Source organism: Chinchilla lanigera, unplaced genomic scaffold (assembly GCF_000276665.1).
Source record: "Chinchilla lanigera isolate Chin_1 unplaced genomic scaffold, ChiLan1.0 scaffold00005, whole genome shotgun sequence".
NCBI classification, from domain to species: domain Eukaryota; kingdom Metazoa; phylum Chordata; class Mammalia; order Rodentia; family Chinchillidae; genus Chinchilla; species Chinchilla lanigera.
Window position 1 is genome coordinate 21348164 of NW_004955406.1, and position 16038 is coordinate 21364201.

The following is a 16038-nucleotide window of genomic DNA, read 5'->3' on the forward strand; positions in this document are numbered from 1 at the left end:
GCAAAGGATTTATTACTGTCTCAAAACATTAAATAAATGCAAGACAATAGCCTGAATATAAGAAGTAACGCCCACAAAGTAACTGTTGTGTTATAATAAGCTTGGCAGAAAACAAATGGCAGAGTTAAGGTGGATAACGAATGAGAGTCAAATAAAAGGTGCTATGTACAAAGAAAGGGATGGCACTGGGGGAATCACAAGAATAGTATAACACCTACCACAGAGCTACTAAAAGTGGGGCACGTTTTTCATTCCTAGGCCTGGAAAACTGAAAAGAGGAATCATTTACTAGAATCAGCAAGAAAGAACTGTATGGAGTGAGACACTGAGTAGGAAATATAACCACCAGGAGATATACCCAGCCCACAGTGATTTAGCTAGGAGGGCCCAGGGGAATAGATACTCCTGGTTCATTCTCCTTCTATTTTCCCATGCCTGCCAAGACACCTAATTTAATGAACCCACTCAAAGGACAAGAGAACCTTTTGATGTGCTCTATACAGGTTAATCTTCCAAGGCATAGCAAAGTAAAGCAAGGTAGACAGTAGATCATGAATACTGGCAGCAAATCATTTAGTTCATTTTCATGCATTTACCTTAGAAATAACATTCACACATACCATCTCATTTATCCTTAGAAACTCCAAAAGGCAGAGTTATGTTGCTGTCTTTGTTGTACAAATGAGGAAAATGAGACCAGAAAGAGTAAGTGAATTGTCTCAAAGGCACATAGTCAGTTAGTAGAGGTGCCAGGGTCAGAATCTAGGAGTTCTTTGTTCTAAGTCCTCAATGGTTTTCAAAGCATTGTAATTATCCAGGGACATACATCAGGTAGAGCTAGACCAGATCAATCCAGTGGATCCACAGCCATGACTTTTCTTTGCATAATTCTTGATGAATGAAAACCCAGAGATTTCCTTTTATGGAGGCGTTTGGATGTTTGCTAATGATTATAAAGAAGCAAGTACACATGACACCACCAATGGAGAGTAATAAAGTTCCAGCTACTGACTCTAAGGAAGTAGAGATCCACAGACTCCTTGGTCAACAAAGAACTTCAAAACAATCATCTTAAAGAAATGCAGTGAGTTACAGGAGAACAAAGACAAACAGCTAAATAACATCATGAAAACAATATATAAAGAAAATATAAAGTTCAATAAAGAAATAAAATCTTTAAAACAACCAAATAGAAATTCTAGAGATGAAAAATATAATTACTGAACTGGAAAAATTCAACAAACTTCAGTAGCAGGTTTGATCAAGAAGAAGAGTTAGTGAACTCAAAGATAAGACATTTAAAATTATCTGGTTGGCATAAGAAAGCCTACTGGCCTTATAGGACACTTGTCAAGTAGACCAATATATGCATTTATGGAAGTCTCAGAAGAAGAAAGAGAGAAAAGTATGGAAAGTGTATTTAAAGAAATAATGGTTGAAAACCTTATGAATCTAGGAAGAGAAATGCAAATTCATATCAAAAACCCTAAAACAGATTAACACCAAAGAGATTTACACCAAGACAAGCTATAATTAAATTGCCAAAAGTCAAAGATGAAGAAAGAACTTGGAAAGAGGCAAACATGACCTGTTACACTTAAACTTCATAAGCCTACCAGAGGACTTCTCAGCAGAAATCTTGCCAACCAGAAAGAGTAGGATGATATATTCACATACTAAAAGAAAAAATAAACTGTAACCAAGAATATTTTATCTGCAAAACTATCATTTATATTGAAGAAATGCCAAAAATTTTCTCAAACAGATAAAAACTGAGGGAGTTTGTCGTTGCTAGACTTGCCTTACAAGAAGTACTAAAGAGAATTCTTCATAATGAAATGAAAAGATGCTAAACAATACAAAAGCATATGAAAATATAAATCTCTCTACTAAACATAAACATTAAAACAATATTATAAAGTTGAAATAAAGGGACATAAATCCCTGTTAATATCAATGTATAAGCTAAAATTAGTAGGAATAACTACAATTACAAAAGCTAATTTGTAAAGCTAATTAGTGGAAGCACACTATAGAAGTCTTACATCAATAACATAAACCGTATGTGTTGGGAATAAAGTGTAGAGTCTTTATATGTGACTGATGCTAAGTTGTCATCAGTTTAAAACAGATTTACTCCTATATGATGTTCATTGTGAGCTCGTGGCAGCCACGATAATACGTACAGTAGAAACACAAAGGGAAAGAGAAAGAATTAAAGTACATCAAGAAATCAAATAGCAAAGGGAAAACAAAAGAGAGGAAGAAGAGAACTACAAAAAAGATGAAAAGCAACAAAATGGTAATAGCAAGTCTATAGATATAAATAATTAATTTACATGTAAATGTTCTGAACTCCTAAATCAAAAGATACAGAAAACATTAGTAGATTTAAGAAACAACGTGTGGGCTGGGGGTATAGTTCAGTGGCATCGCGCCTGCCTGGAAAACACAAGGTCCTGAGTTTGATTCCCAGTACCAAAAAAAAAAAAAAAGAAAGAAAGAAAGAAAGAAATGAAACTATGTACCACCTACAAGATTTTGTAGTTAAGGACACATAGGCTGAAAGTAAAGGGTTTAGGAAGATACTCCTAGAAAATCCTCATATTCTCTCTCTCTCTCTCTCTCTCTCTCTCTCTCTCTCTCTCTCTCTCTCTCTCTCTCTCTCCTTTGTGGTACTGGGGATTGAGCAACCGAAGGACCTTTACACTGAGCTATACCCTCTGCCTTCCCCTTTTTTGAGACAGGGTCTCAGTCACTGAGTTGCCAATAATAATTTTTTTTAAAAAAGCAGAGGTGCTATCTTTATGTACTTCAGACAAAATAGATTTTAAGTCACAAACTACCAAGAAATAAAGAAGATTTTAATAAAATACTTAAAAAGTCAATTCAAAGGGAAGGAATAAAATTATACATATGTATGTTCCCTAAATCAAATCACCTAAAGATATAAAGCAAACATTGATAATCTGAAGGGAAAAATAGAAAATAGTATAATAATAGTAGAAGTTTTCAATACTCTCCCTTGCTTGACCTCTTCCCACTGCCTGGAACATTTTTTTATTCCACTGCCCTCTGATAAGCTCCTACTTATCCTGCCAGGTTCACATTGTGGTTTAGATCTCTTTGCCTGTATGAATTCTTCCTGAATTTCCTTGACTTGCTCAGAAACAACTGTTCCCATTTTTCTGTTCCCAGAGAATTTTGTTCTTATGTCTGTCACAGCAGGTATCATAAAGTTGCTCGCCCTTCAGTAGACTTTTAGAGCTCTTTGTTATAAAAAGGCTTATAGCATGCTGAACTTTAAATCCCCAACAATTTGTACACTGCTGGCACATAGTAGTATTCAGAAAATGTTTGTCAAATAAATAAATAAATAAATGAAAGAAAATGAGAATATGAATAAATAAATGTAGCTAAGTACTAGCTCTTATTTGTTCTCCTGTAATGAAGTGTTATTCACAAGTATGTAAGGTCTTCCAGTGGGAGATTTGGGTGATACACGGAAAAGTGTTGCTTTATTTTCAGAGCTATTATGAGAATGAAATAAGACAGTACTTTGGAAAGGAACCAAGTAGTATGCAGAAGTTATGTAATTGTTCTGTAAGTTATTTTTGTATATATACATCTACTCTTTGAGATTTAGAGATAGTTATGTGAGTGGCTATCTTCAGAAAAATAGAAGAATCCTTACTGGTTGGTCATAGCTGATGCTTGTGGTTCCATTAGATACCCAATTTAGAGAACCCAGATCTTCAGCCTACTCTGCTCCAAGGTGGATGCAAGCTGAGACAGGCAGCAGGCTGAGCCCCCACCTTATGATGTTTATGTTGTGTTTGGATTGCAGATGCTCAGCTCCTGGTATAATAAGTTCCTGGATGAAGAGGACTACTGGTTTCTCATTTTTACAGTAGGAGAGACTTTGGGCTGGAGAGGGGTCAGAGACATTAGGGAAGAAGAGAGTACTGCTCTTTTAGAAGGCATGCTTACTGATATAAATGAAATCATGACATTTTTCCTGGAGGAAACTGGAGATCAACTTGGTCCCAATGTTCTCAACATAAATCTCTTAGGAAGAAGACTCAATGCATAAACTGACTTTGTAGAAATTCAACCTTAGAAAAAATGAATTTGCTTAGAAAAGTAGAGCAGGGGGTAGAGTTTGCAAAGGAGCAATGTCGCTTAACAATTTAGAAAACCAGCCTAAATCTATATGAAAGGGAGGTGTGGTGGGCTGAATTATTATGAAACTTATTTCTGATCGAATCCCTGCAGCAAATACTGTCTCTCCTCACACCTTTCTCTTAGACTCAGTCCCGGTTCATCAAAAGCCAGTGGCAGAAAGGAGAATCTTCAGACAAAAATGACAACCTTCTTATCTACAAGAGGATTCAGGAATCTCTGAAGTTAAGCCAGGCTTTGGCCAACATGGAGGAAATGGAATCTATCCAGTGGGAAAAGATAGCTACTGAAGACCTGAGACAGGGTGGTTCTCTCCAGGTAGAACTGACATCTCCAGTGTTCCTGGAAGGTAAGAGCAGTCACTCTAATTTTTTGACTCTTACACCAAGGCAACTAGGAAAAATATAAATCAACATTTAGGAATTATTTACTCTTTGTCAGCACTGTGCAACACAGAGATAACTTCATTTGATCTTCAAACCTTCAAACCTTAACCTATGAGGCAAGTACTTAGTAACTGAGGTGCAGAAAAAATAGGTCCTCCTCAGGGTCACACTGTAAGTGGCAAAGCCAGGATTTGAATCCAGCCACTGCAGCACGGAGTGGCTATCTTCAGAAAAATAGGAAGCCAGAGCACTCAAATTTGGGCAGACTCCTACCCACCGAAGCATTGCCACCGTTAACCATGAACACTTCACTTTGTGCCTCTGGTATTCCACTCACCACACCTCTTCCAGAATCTGGTCCAAGGGTGTTTCTGGGAAATATTTTTAACAGCCACTGTCTTTTCCTAACATAAAACCAGCCCACCCAGGAGTGGTGAGAATCAGTTAGGAGTACAAGGCTGTTTTGTCTCAGGGGGCTGGGGTTATATCCTACCCCTACTCTCAACTGTGTATACTTGAGCTTGTATACTTGGTTAAATAATACATTGAACCTCTGTTTAAACCCCAGCTTTCTCATCTGTAAAGTGGGAATAATAAGGTGTGGGGCTGGGGATTTAGCTCAGCGGCAAAGCACCTGCCTGGCAAGCGCAAGGTCATGAGTTCGGTTCCCAGTACCGGAGAAAAACCAAAAAAAAAAAAAAAAAAAAAGGTGTGTTGTAAAAGTAACCCAAGATCACCTATGAAAGCTTTCACCCCAATGTTTGTTAATAGTAAGAGTCCAATAAATGTTAACCATTATTATTTAAATTCAAATAAATTTTAGTATTTAATTATTTGTGCTAAGGCAGTTGGAGAACTGCAGTATTTAGTTTCAATCCACACTAAATACATTTGACCTCACGATTCCTTAAATTTGCCTCTGTATATGTATGTATACACATGCTAAAGGAATATTCGGCCTTATTACACAAGGTGATGTGCTCTAACATTCTGTTTTCTTTTCATCTTATGTTGTAAAAGTTACCAATGACTCCACTTATCTTTTGCCAGTGAGTTACAATCTCTACTTTGAAAAACAATGTTAAATTAGATATAACAAAAGCTTTGAAAGCCCCACTCTTGTGATCAAATTCCTTCATCTCTCTGGTGCTCATTTCCTACTTTGTAGTTAGGAGATAGTGGCTTGTGGATTTTACGGTCACTGAGAAGATTAGGGGTAGTATTTTACACAACAAACAGTTGCTCACTAAATGGTTCTTGTGAGATTATCAAAAAAATGTAACATCCAACCCTTTTTAAAGACTTTGATGTGCACGTGCATGTACAAAACAAGATTTCCTCTGTGACTGCCCTTTAGAGCCGTGCTTGGGCTTGAGTTATTTAAGTTGAGCATGAGGAGGCTTTTCTGTTTGCTTTTTTTTTTTAATCAGAAAGGGTCCACCTTCTTTCTAAAACCTTAATATTCCACAACTTGTCCCAAGAATTGTATTGAAATGAAAGAGAAAGAAAGAAAGAAAGAAAGAAAGAAAGAAAGAAAGAAAGAAAGAAAGAAAGAAAGAAAGAAGGAAAAGAACAGAACAGAACAGAAAATAAAAGAAAAGAAAAGGTGAAAAAATTAAGGAAGGTAGGAGAGAGAGGAAGGAAGAAGTAGAAGGAAGGAGAGAAGGAATGAAGGAATGAATGAAAGAGGGAAAGAAGGGAGGGAGGAGAAAGAGCAGGCTGGTGAATCTTGCCACACACCTGCTGGACAATGGCATAACTCTGGAGCTATGGAGTGTGAGGGGTGAGAGGAGGTGAGAGGAGGTGAGAGGAGGAGTGAGAACCATCCTCCACAGACTCCCATCCCCCCATCCCCCCATGCCCCCCCCCCCCGCACACACACATTACTTCCTCCACCCTGCTCTCTGGGAGCACAATTCTGGCCTGATAAATGGCCTCCTTTACATTTACCCAAGCTGGGGCCTTGGCTCCCAGATAAACTGATGCCCTAATTCAGGCTGCACTGTAAACTCACAGAGCACCAGAGCTATGATTTTTAATACTCTCATTTTTTGTGTGTGGGACAACCAAGTCTCAGAAAGTTGAAGACTGCTCAGTAAGGGAGGAACTGACTGAGCACTTTCAACCTGGATCCAGGGCAAAACCAATCTGCTGCTCTTAACACAGCTGGAATCTCCTGGCCATTCTCCTTGCAGATGATGTTGATGGTTATGTTAGTCAGCTTTCCTATCTCCAGAAAAAAATACTCAACACCCACAATTTCAAAGTGGAGAGGCTCCTTTCGGTTCACATTTCAGAGGATCCAGTCCATGGGTGGCTGACTCCAAGGCAGAAGCAGCACTACAGAGGGGCATGGTGGAGGGAAGCTGCTCAGCCCATGGCAGTCAGAGAAAGAGGAGGAGCCAGGGGATTGATGGATGAGTCCACTGACAAGGATGGACCCCTATGATCCAATCACCTTCTAACACACATGAGACTTTGATAGGACACTTTAGACTTAAACAAAACCATAGTGATAGCAACAATGATGCTACGTAAGAGTAACTGACATCTACAGGTCCACACTGCAGGATTCCTTCCACACACCAACAATAGTCTTGAAAGTAGTGGATGGCGTAGAGAGGTCCGGGAGACCTCTGTGCAGTTAGATGTACTCCAAGCACCAGAACTCAGCACAAATGGGCATTGTCATTTTGCTGAAAGGCAAGGTGCTGTTTTTCTTCTTCCATTGCCCAGAATATCGCTAACCCTCCTCTTCCCAGCTCAGCCTTATCAACCCACAACATTTTGGATGCAAAAAGATATTTTTGTATCAAAAATATCAGTTCACCACATGTTACTAGCAACGATGTTTGGCCATTTCTAGCAAGAATAATCCATTATCGAAGAACAATGATTTGTAATTATTGATGTTATTCAAACATATGTTCTGTCAAATCTGAAATTAATTCCCAAAGTCAAAGCCAAAAGGAGAATGGTATTAACATATTCACCATTCATTACCCTTAAGTACCTCCAATTTTTGAAGTACTGGTGGGATATTCAAAGTTCATTTCCAGCTCCTCTTTACAAAAGATGGTTGCTTTGAAGGAGTCACAATTAATTTGAATGAGGTACCTCGTGTATATGAATTAATAATTAGTAGCTCTTTCTCAGTACACTGGCATTCTTCAGGCAGAAAATCGCCACAGGCCCGGCTTCCCGGAGAAAAAAGGAATGTTCACATTCTGGAACAGAAGCAAGGGTGTGTTTCATGCTCCTAATTTGGCTTAGAAATCTTGTATTCTTCATGTAAGCATTCCATTAAAACTCCCTTGTCCGGGGCTGGGGGTTTAGCTCAGCGGCAAAGCGCCTGCCTGGCAAGTGCAAGGTCGTGAGTTCGGTTCCTGGTACCGGAGAAAAACCAAAACCAAAAAAAAAAAAAAACTCCCTTGTCCTATTTAAGTAACATATTTAAGTCAGTACCTTCAAGACACGTGAATGAATCTTTGAACCTGGAGTGAATAACTGGACTCATCTCTGTGTCTCCTTACTTCACAGACATCAGCAAAATGACCTTTGAAGAACTCTGCTTTAAGAATCCAAAGTTGGCCATAGAAAAGATCAGTGATGACTACAAAGTATATTGCGAGAAAGCACCTAACATAGGCAAGTGTTTAAACTTAGGGATAGATTTGAGTGAGGCAAAACCTGAGAATTTTCTGATGAAAGGGACATTAACCAAAAAAGAACCAAATTTTGTTTGCAGTAGAGATATGGTCAAGAGGTAACAACTATGTTTTTTTTTTTCTCCTAAAAAGCCATAGACAAGTATCACAAGAATAAGATGTAATTAGAAATCATCATGATGGTGATTAAGATGGTTCATTCCTACTTTGTTATATAGTAGGGATTTTGAACAATACAGAATCATCTTCTGCTGAGTTTTCTGGAGTCAGAAATTTGTAGAAGGTTGTTTGTTAGGGGATGCTCTTGGGATAACATGTGGGAAGGTGTGAAGAAGGTAGCACTGGGCAGAGGTAGGTGCTCAGCTATGAGCAGTCACACCAGGCCTTGGTGGATACTATAGCAGCCTCTAAATCTAAGATGGCCCTGCAGAATTGTCCCTCACTGAATCACATGACCTGGCCTTTTGTACTTCCACGTTGACCCAAATGTGATGTGGAAACCCCTGAGGAGGATCCTTTGGCCAGGGCAATTGCCAGGGGACCCTCAGCTGTGGGCAGTCAGCAGCCAACATCCAGGCAGCTAGAGGAATGAGTGCTTTGGTCCTAAAAGGAGGCTCTATGTAGCACCAAGTAGCAGCACAACTGTCCATTTGCTTTGTAAAGCACTTCCTTTCTTTGAGTATCTTCTCCAGGAATCAAGGTAGTCTATTTTCCTGGGCAACTTATTCTGGAAAGGCTTCTTCTACTGCTACAACTTGTGCAGGACCGAAACTGAGACCTCGGGAGATCTTTTGTCACTCCTTTGCTCCCCATCCCAGAGTCTGCTCTTTCTTAGCTGATATCACTGCTGGTCCTGGCAGGACTTACAAGGCAAGATGACCTGGACTCCCATCTCTGATGTCTCTGAGCTCCTAGTCATCAGGACTCAGGCTGCGACTGCTTCCTTGTCAATTTGTCATCAGGATTGAGCTAGGGAGAACCAAGAGTGACTAGCAAATTCTCCCCTTCCACTAACACCTTCAATTCAGTCCAACACCACTGGGTTCATTCGAGTTTTCTCGCTTTCTGTTTCTAGCTCTCTTCTTTGGCAATGAAAAACCTGACTTCTGCTCTCGTACATTTTTCTACATATTTGCTTAACCCTCTCCCTGTAACTCATCTTCTGTCTCCACCACATTACCTCACAGATGCCTTTCTCCCCTTACCGGGGCTCCAGTGCCTTATACCAGCACCTCCAGCCAATCTCCTCACTTTGCTTGAATTGCACTTCATCCATCCAGGCTGCTGTCTTGTATGGAAACCTTCCTCACTGTGGTCCCTCTGATAACCTGTGTCAGGCCACCTCTACATGTGGTGACTCTCTTCACGTCACGTAGGCTCTGACTCCCTGTAACTGGCCATCCTTTCATGGGGACACCTTCCTTACCCTGCTCAGGTGCTAACTCCCCACACCAAGCATTATTCATTTCCTGTATGGGTTTTCTTTCCATCTTGCTTGAACCCTATTATCCCACAGCAGGCAACCCCTTAACAGTGGTATCTTTGACCTACTTGTGTTCTAATACCCCATGTTCTATACCTCATGAGATTGTCCTTCCCATTTGCCCAGGCTCCAAAACTCCATGTTGGCTTCCTCCCTGTTCTCCAGCCTGAATCTCCTTCTCCCCCTACTTGGACTACTCACACTGCACCAGCCTTTGTCATGATGTCTTCTTTGTCCTGCTGCAGTTCTGAATTCTGTGAACTAGGTTACCTTTCATGTGAATACCCTCCTCACCCTGGCTAGGCTTCAGAATGCAGTCAAGGAAATCCTGTGGGAAATTTCTTCTTACCCTACCTGGGGTCCTGACATCCCACTGTGTCCGTATAGCCCATTTCTTCTTTTAGTGCTATCACTTACCTTGTTCTCCCCTAACTCATGATTTTAGAACTTAATTGTTTTTTTTATATGAACCCATCATATAAGGTTTTTTTTAAGAGTGGCAATGGGAGATCTGATCTGCAGAATCGTTCATGGCTGCGTACTAACATGGTGAACTCAGTGTAGGCAAGGGAAAAACTTTCACGTCTTCACTGAGTGTTTCTGCAAGTCCCACTCCCACACATATAATTTATATAATTTTAGCTCTGTTCATAGCAGAACATCCTCTTAGTATGATCTTCTGACCTGACTCAATTAGCACCTCCCACCCCAGTATCTCAAACCATCCTCCCTGATAGAAGGAAATAAAGAGTTAAGACCTCATAATTGTTTCCCCAATGCAGTACTCTAAAAAATTTACTTCAAATCACCCAGCCTCAGTTCTCCTTTCACTTCTTAACCCCTTTTCCTAATAATTATGAGAGCAAGAAAAGGAAGAGTATGCTTAATCAACTGTTCTATTAAACAAATACAACTTTTGTTCTACCTCTTAATTACTAATCCTTTCTTCCTTTCCAAAGATAATGGTAATGTAGTTCTAGCTGGGTTTTCTTAATTTGCTCAATATTCTTGAAACATATAATTTGAATCGAGCATCATGCATTTTTTAGTGCATGGCTTGTGTAACTCACCATTACGTGTGTGAGTTCAGCTCACTTGTTGAATGCAGCAACTGTCGACTTATTTTCAGTAAGGCAGAACAGTTGCACAACAATCACCTCAATTTTCTTATTGCCCCCCTTTAAGGGGCCTCTTTGGGCAGGAAATTTTAATACAAAAAATACTGTTTATCTGTATATATAGCTGCAATATATAAAAAGAACAAGATTGGTTATAACACCTAAGAAAAAATTATCAACCTCTTTGACAATAACATCCTATTTGAGGTTGCATGCTACGCTATAGAGTACCCAAAGTATAAATATACTGTATTTTTAATCTGTTCAAAATTGATGGGCATTTGGGTCATCTAGTTTTTGGATACTCTGCACGGTCACGCAGTGCATAACATCAACAATAGACCACATAAACTATGGTTGGTATCATATAGTGTGTAGTAGGCTCTACCATCTAAGTTTGTGTAAATATACTCTATGATATTTCCACAATACCTGGGGCACCTAATAATGTATTTCTCAGAAGGTATTGCCACATGACTATATACCTATCCTATGAACATTTTTCTACATGCTATTTGATGTTCATATGAGCACATTTCTCTCAAATGTATATCAAGTTTATATTTCATAAAATACACATATATTAAATATTAATAAACAGTTCCCAATAAATTTGAAGTGTTTGCACAAATTTATATTCCCATCAGCAGAATATGGGACATCTAGTTACTCTATAAATCCATAAATATTTGATGTGCCAGATTTTTATGTTTAGCTTTCCTTCCCCCCTACTTTGTGGCATCATTTCTGTCACCAAACAGGTGTCCCTATCTGTGTGGGTTTGTTTCTGGACCCTTTAGTTGGCCTATTTGTATTTTCTTGCACAGATGTAACACTATTAGTTATGATAAATTTATAACAAGTGTTGAGAATTGGTTAATTAGCTTCTCTTCTTTGATTTGCATTTTTAAGAATAGCTTTCCTTAACCTTTTGTATTTCTGTATAAATATTAGAATCAGCTTGTAAATTCCTATCAAAACTATCCCTATAGAAGTTTGACACAGAGCTGATATCTTAATATTTTGGTACATTTTTTTCTTTTATTGAAGCAAAATTCATATAGGGTAAAATTAATAATTAAACAAATTAAAGTATACTATTCACTAGCATCAATGTATTCACAGTGTTGTACATCTCACACCTCTGTCACAGTCTAAACATTTCCTCATCTAAAAGGAAACCCCGTGCCCATTAAGCAACCACTCCCCACTCTCCCATCTTGAAAACCCCTGGCAGCCACAAATCTGTTTCTGTTATTATCAATTTACCTAGTTCTGAATATGTCATATAGCTAGAATCCTGCAATATGTGATCTTTTGTGTCTGATTTCTTTCACATAGTATGATGCTTTTGAAGTTTATGCATATTTTAACATATATCAGTTCATCTCTTTTATGACTGAATAACATTCCACTGTGAGGATATACCACATTTTGTTTATTGACTCATCAGTGGATCAAAATTTGGATTTTTGCATGTTTTGGCAATTATAAGTGGTGCTTCTATGAACACTCATGTACAAATTCTTGTCTGAATACTTGTTTCAATTCTCTTGGTTGTAAATCTAAGATTACAGTTGCTAGGTCATGAGCTAATTCTGTGTTTAAATATTTCAGGGCCATCATATCAGTTTCCGTGCATTTCACCGTTTTGCATTTCTACTAGCAATGTGCAGGGGTTCTAATTTCTGTTTATTCCCCAACTGGCTATTTTTTACCTTAAAAAAGTATAGCCATCTTAATGAGTATGAAGTAATATCTCAATGTAGTTTGATTTGCATTTCCCTAATGATTAATGATATTGAGTAACTTTCATGTGCTTATAGGTCATTTCAAATCTTAGGAACATTTCTATTCAAGTCCTTTGTTCATTTTTAAGCTGGTTTGTTTCCTCTTCCCATTCTTGAATTGTATCTATAATCTTGGACAGAACTTTCTAACATAGTATTGAATATAAATGGTAAAATAAAGTGTCTTGGTTACTTTTCTCTCCTTGCTGAGACAAAATACCCAATGCCCAAAATTAAGGAAGGAAAGGTTCATTTAGCTCACAGTCCCTGGAGGTTTTAGTCCATAATCAGCTGGCTCCAGGGCAGGGTGGCACGCCACAGGGACACCAACTTCAAGGCAGCACAAGACAGCAAAAGCAGCAAGAGCCAAAAGGAGAAAGCATGACTCTTCTCCTCCCTTACATTGTATGCCGGCACATACAAATTTTCTGCCCACACCATCTCAGTGCCTTCCTCTTGCACAGGCTCAGGATGAATACAAAGTAAGGACCCTGGCTCCCTGCAGAGTCACAGAGTTAACCTAAACTTCTCAAGCTGACACAATGAACAACATCCTAGAACAGGAAGGGCATGTCCTTTCCGCCTCAAGATGTAGAACAGCTGAGTTATTTAGGTAAGCTTCTAGACTCCTCAAGTTGACACAGTGTGTTCACCATAACAGAAGGCATCCTTGTCTTATTCCTTTTTAAATTTTTATTAGTATATAGTCCCAGTACATAATTCACTGTGGGGTATTAATATATGTATACAATACATCTCAATTCTTTTTTTCCCTTCCCCTCCACCCTTTCTTTTTAAAAATAATTTGCCAGCATCAGGCTCATTTATTTATCTTATAAGTCCTTATCAAGCTAATTATCATAAATACAGATTTTCAGTCAGACTAACAGAACAAAAAACATAAGAACACATAAGACAAGTATATTCCTTGTCTTGTTCTTTATGATAGCTAAAATTCTTTCAGTCTTTCACCACTGAGTATAATGTTGGCTATGGTTTTGGCCTTATTTTTTGTGGGGGGGGATTTTGGCCTTAATCATGTCAAGAGTTTCTTCAGTTTCTAGCTTGTTAGATCATTTTTGCATGAAAAGGTGTTGGATTTTGTGAAGTGCTTTTGCTGTATCAATTGAGGTTATTGGTTTTTTGTCATTATTTTAACATGGTATATTAGGTTGATTTATTTTCATATGTTGAAACACCCTTGCATTCCTGTGCTAAATCCCACTTGATTATTGTTTGCAAACACTTCACACAGGCCAAGATAAAGGCAGTCCTTCCAGGAAGTAGCAGACAACTTGAGATCAAAGTAAACATGACAGTTCTTTGAAAATAAGATCTGCACTGCTCCTTCCAGTGTTAGCATCCTGCATGTAGAGTGTAGTCTGCTGTCATCAAGGCCATCACTGGGGTGGGCTGGGGAACAGAGTGTGAACAGTTTCAAATACTATTGGTATTGTAGAGTTTTGTAACTATTTTGCTGACATCCTTAGTTGCTTCTGAAAAGTCTACGAAAAGTTTTGTTAAATTTCTCTGTAGAAATGTACATAATTGCTCAGTACCTTAAGAGTGGAAGCCATGCTGAAAGTTTTGGCCTTTTTAAAAACTCTGTGGCTTTGTTTGGTATTTCTGTTTGTTTTTGTTGTTGTTGTTGTTTTGTTTTTGTTTTTCTCCGGTACCAGGAACCGAACTCACAACCTTGCGCTTGCCAGGCAGGCGCTTTGCCACTGAGCTAAATCCCCAGCCCCTTATTTGGTATTTCACTCTGGCTTCCACACTACAAATCCCTGTAGAGCAGCTATGGTCTCACTTCCTTTTCTGGTTGTTAGCATTCTCTTTTGCACTAATCTCTGTTTTAATTTTGTTTTGCTTTAATTTCTTATAAGTTTATTGATGACTTTAAATATTATTTTTTACAGCATTTCTATGTCTTAGGGGGTGTTTGTTTCATTTTGGAGAGATCTTGTGGTTTTTGTTGTTCTCTTAATATTTATTCTTCCATATTATGAATTTCATTTTTCTACTATTCAAATTGCATTTATTTTTTCCAGTATGTTTTCATATTGCTTTCAATCTTTTTTATATGCTATCATGGAAAGAAAGTATTACTACACCAAATTTCCTACATGTGCATATTATATTTAATAAACACGTCAAAGCATTGACTGCATAACAAAGTCACATCATCACTTTGGGTTGTGAGAACCTTCCCCTTGATAAATTCGTAATCCATGTTTTCTTCTACAAAATAAACTACAAAGAATTCTTATAAAACTGAAGGCCAGTGGAACCTATTATAATTTTAAAATGATGTTTTAATATATTTCTTGTAATAATTGTTTCTAAATGACACTGGAGAACCAGACACCCACTCTGCATTCTGTATAGTATACCGGAATAGCCTTGCAGTGGAAGCAGTGTCCTTGGGAAGAAAAAGATCTTAGTTAAAGCAAGAAGGTGGTAGGAATGCTGAAAGATGAAGTCCTGTAAGTTTGCTGTTTACAAAATGAGTTTCAGAGGGCAAGTGGAAGAGGTTTAGATGGCACATCTGGGGTTTTAGGGAAGATAGAATGTTATGTGGCATGTAGTTCAGTAAAACCGGCTGGTTATGGAAGGGATGACATTTGGTGTTCACAAATGTAATGAGGAAAGTACAGTGGACCTGTCTCTCTGGGGAAGGTGGGCTCCAGGCTGATGCCCAACATATTTAGCAAATGTAGCTAGACTGAGCTCAGTGTCAGGGATGTAAATCATCCTAGGTTTGTGCTCGGCACAAATGGCCTGAGATGGCAACAGTGGTGAGGACAATGGTGTTTCCACATGCATTTAATGTCTGATAAATGTCCTTGCTCTGTTTCCCCTTCGGATCCTTTGCAATGTTTCCTTATAAAATGGAGTTATCAATGTTATGATTTTTTTTCTTAGATATTGCAGTAGAAATGATGAAGGAACAGAAGAAAATTGGATCCTCCGCCAGAAAAATATCTTTCTTGAAAAAACTAGGTCTACGGAAGCCCTCAGGGAGACCTAGGTAAGGTGTAGGACCTGGCTACAGCAACATTTCCAAGCATAACCATTCCTTCTATGTGTAGGTATCTTGACCTCTTTCCATGTAGTGTATATATATGAACAAAAGTACTTTGAATTCTAAATTATTGTTTGTTTTCTGAAATTGCTACCATGCAGTATATTTTTTTATTTTGAGAAGGACAAAGTAAAACAATTTCAAAACAAGATAACAGTAACAATAGTTAATACAATGTGTATTGTTATCTTCAGAGTTGTTACCCAGAGTATAAGATATAAGTATGAGATATTGTAGAATGTCAGCACAAACCTTTCTTTTCAGTGAACTAAGAGAAACTAGCAGTATTGTTATCTTAACTATTTTGTTTATCTATATTTTTTTCCTTT

General features: G+C 38.3%; 1 protein-coding gene across 1 annotated transcript in view; it reads left to right on the forward strand.

Moving 5' to 3' along the window:
- Rgsl1 (regulator of G-protein signaling like 1) overlaps positions 1 to 16038 on the forward strand; it is a gene marked incomplete in the record, with an annotated part of 120989 nt that overhangs the window by 73618 nt on the left and 31333 nt on the right. The window contains 4 exon segments of the mRNA XM_013521438.1: positions 3848 to 3910; positions 4309 to 4531; positions 8109 to 8216; positions 15550 to 15655. Of these exon segments, the coding sequence (XP_013376892.1) occupies positions 3848 to 3910; positions 4309 to 4531; positions 8109 to 8216; positions 15550 to 15655 (500 nt within the window).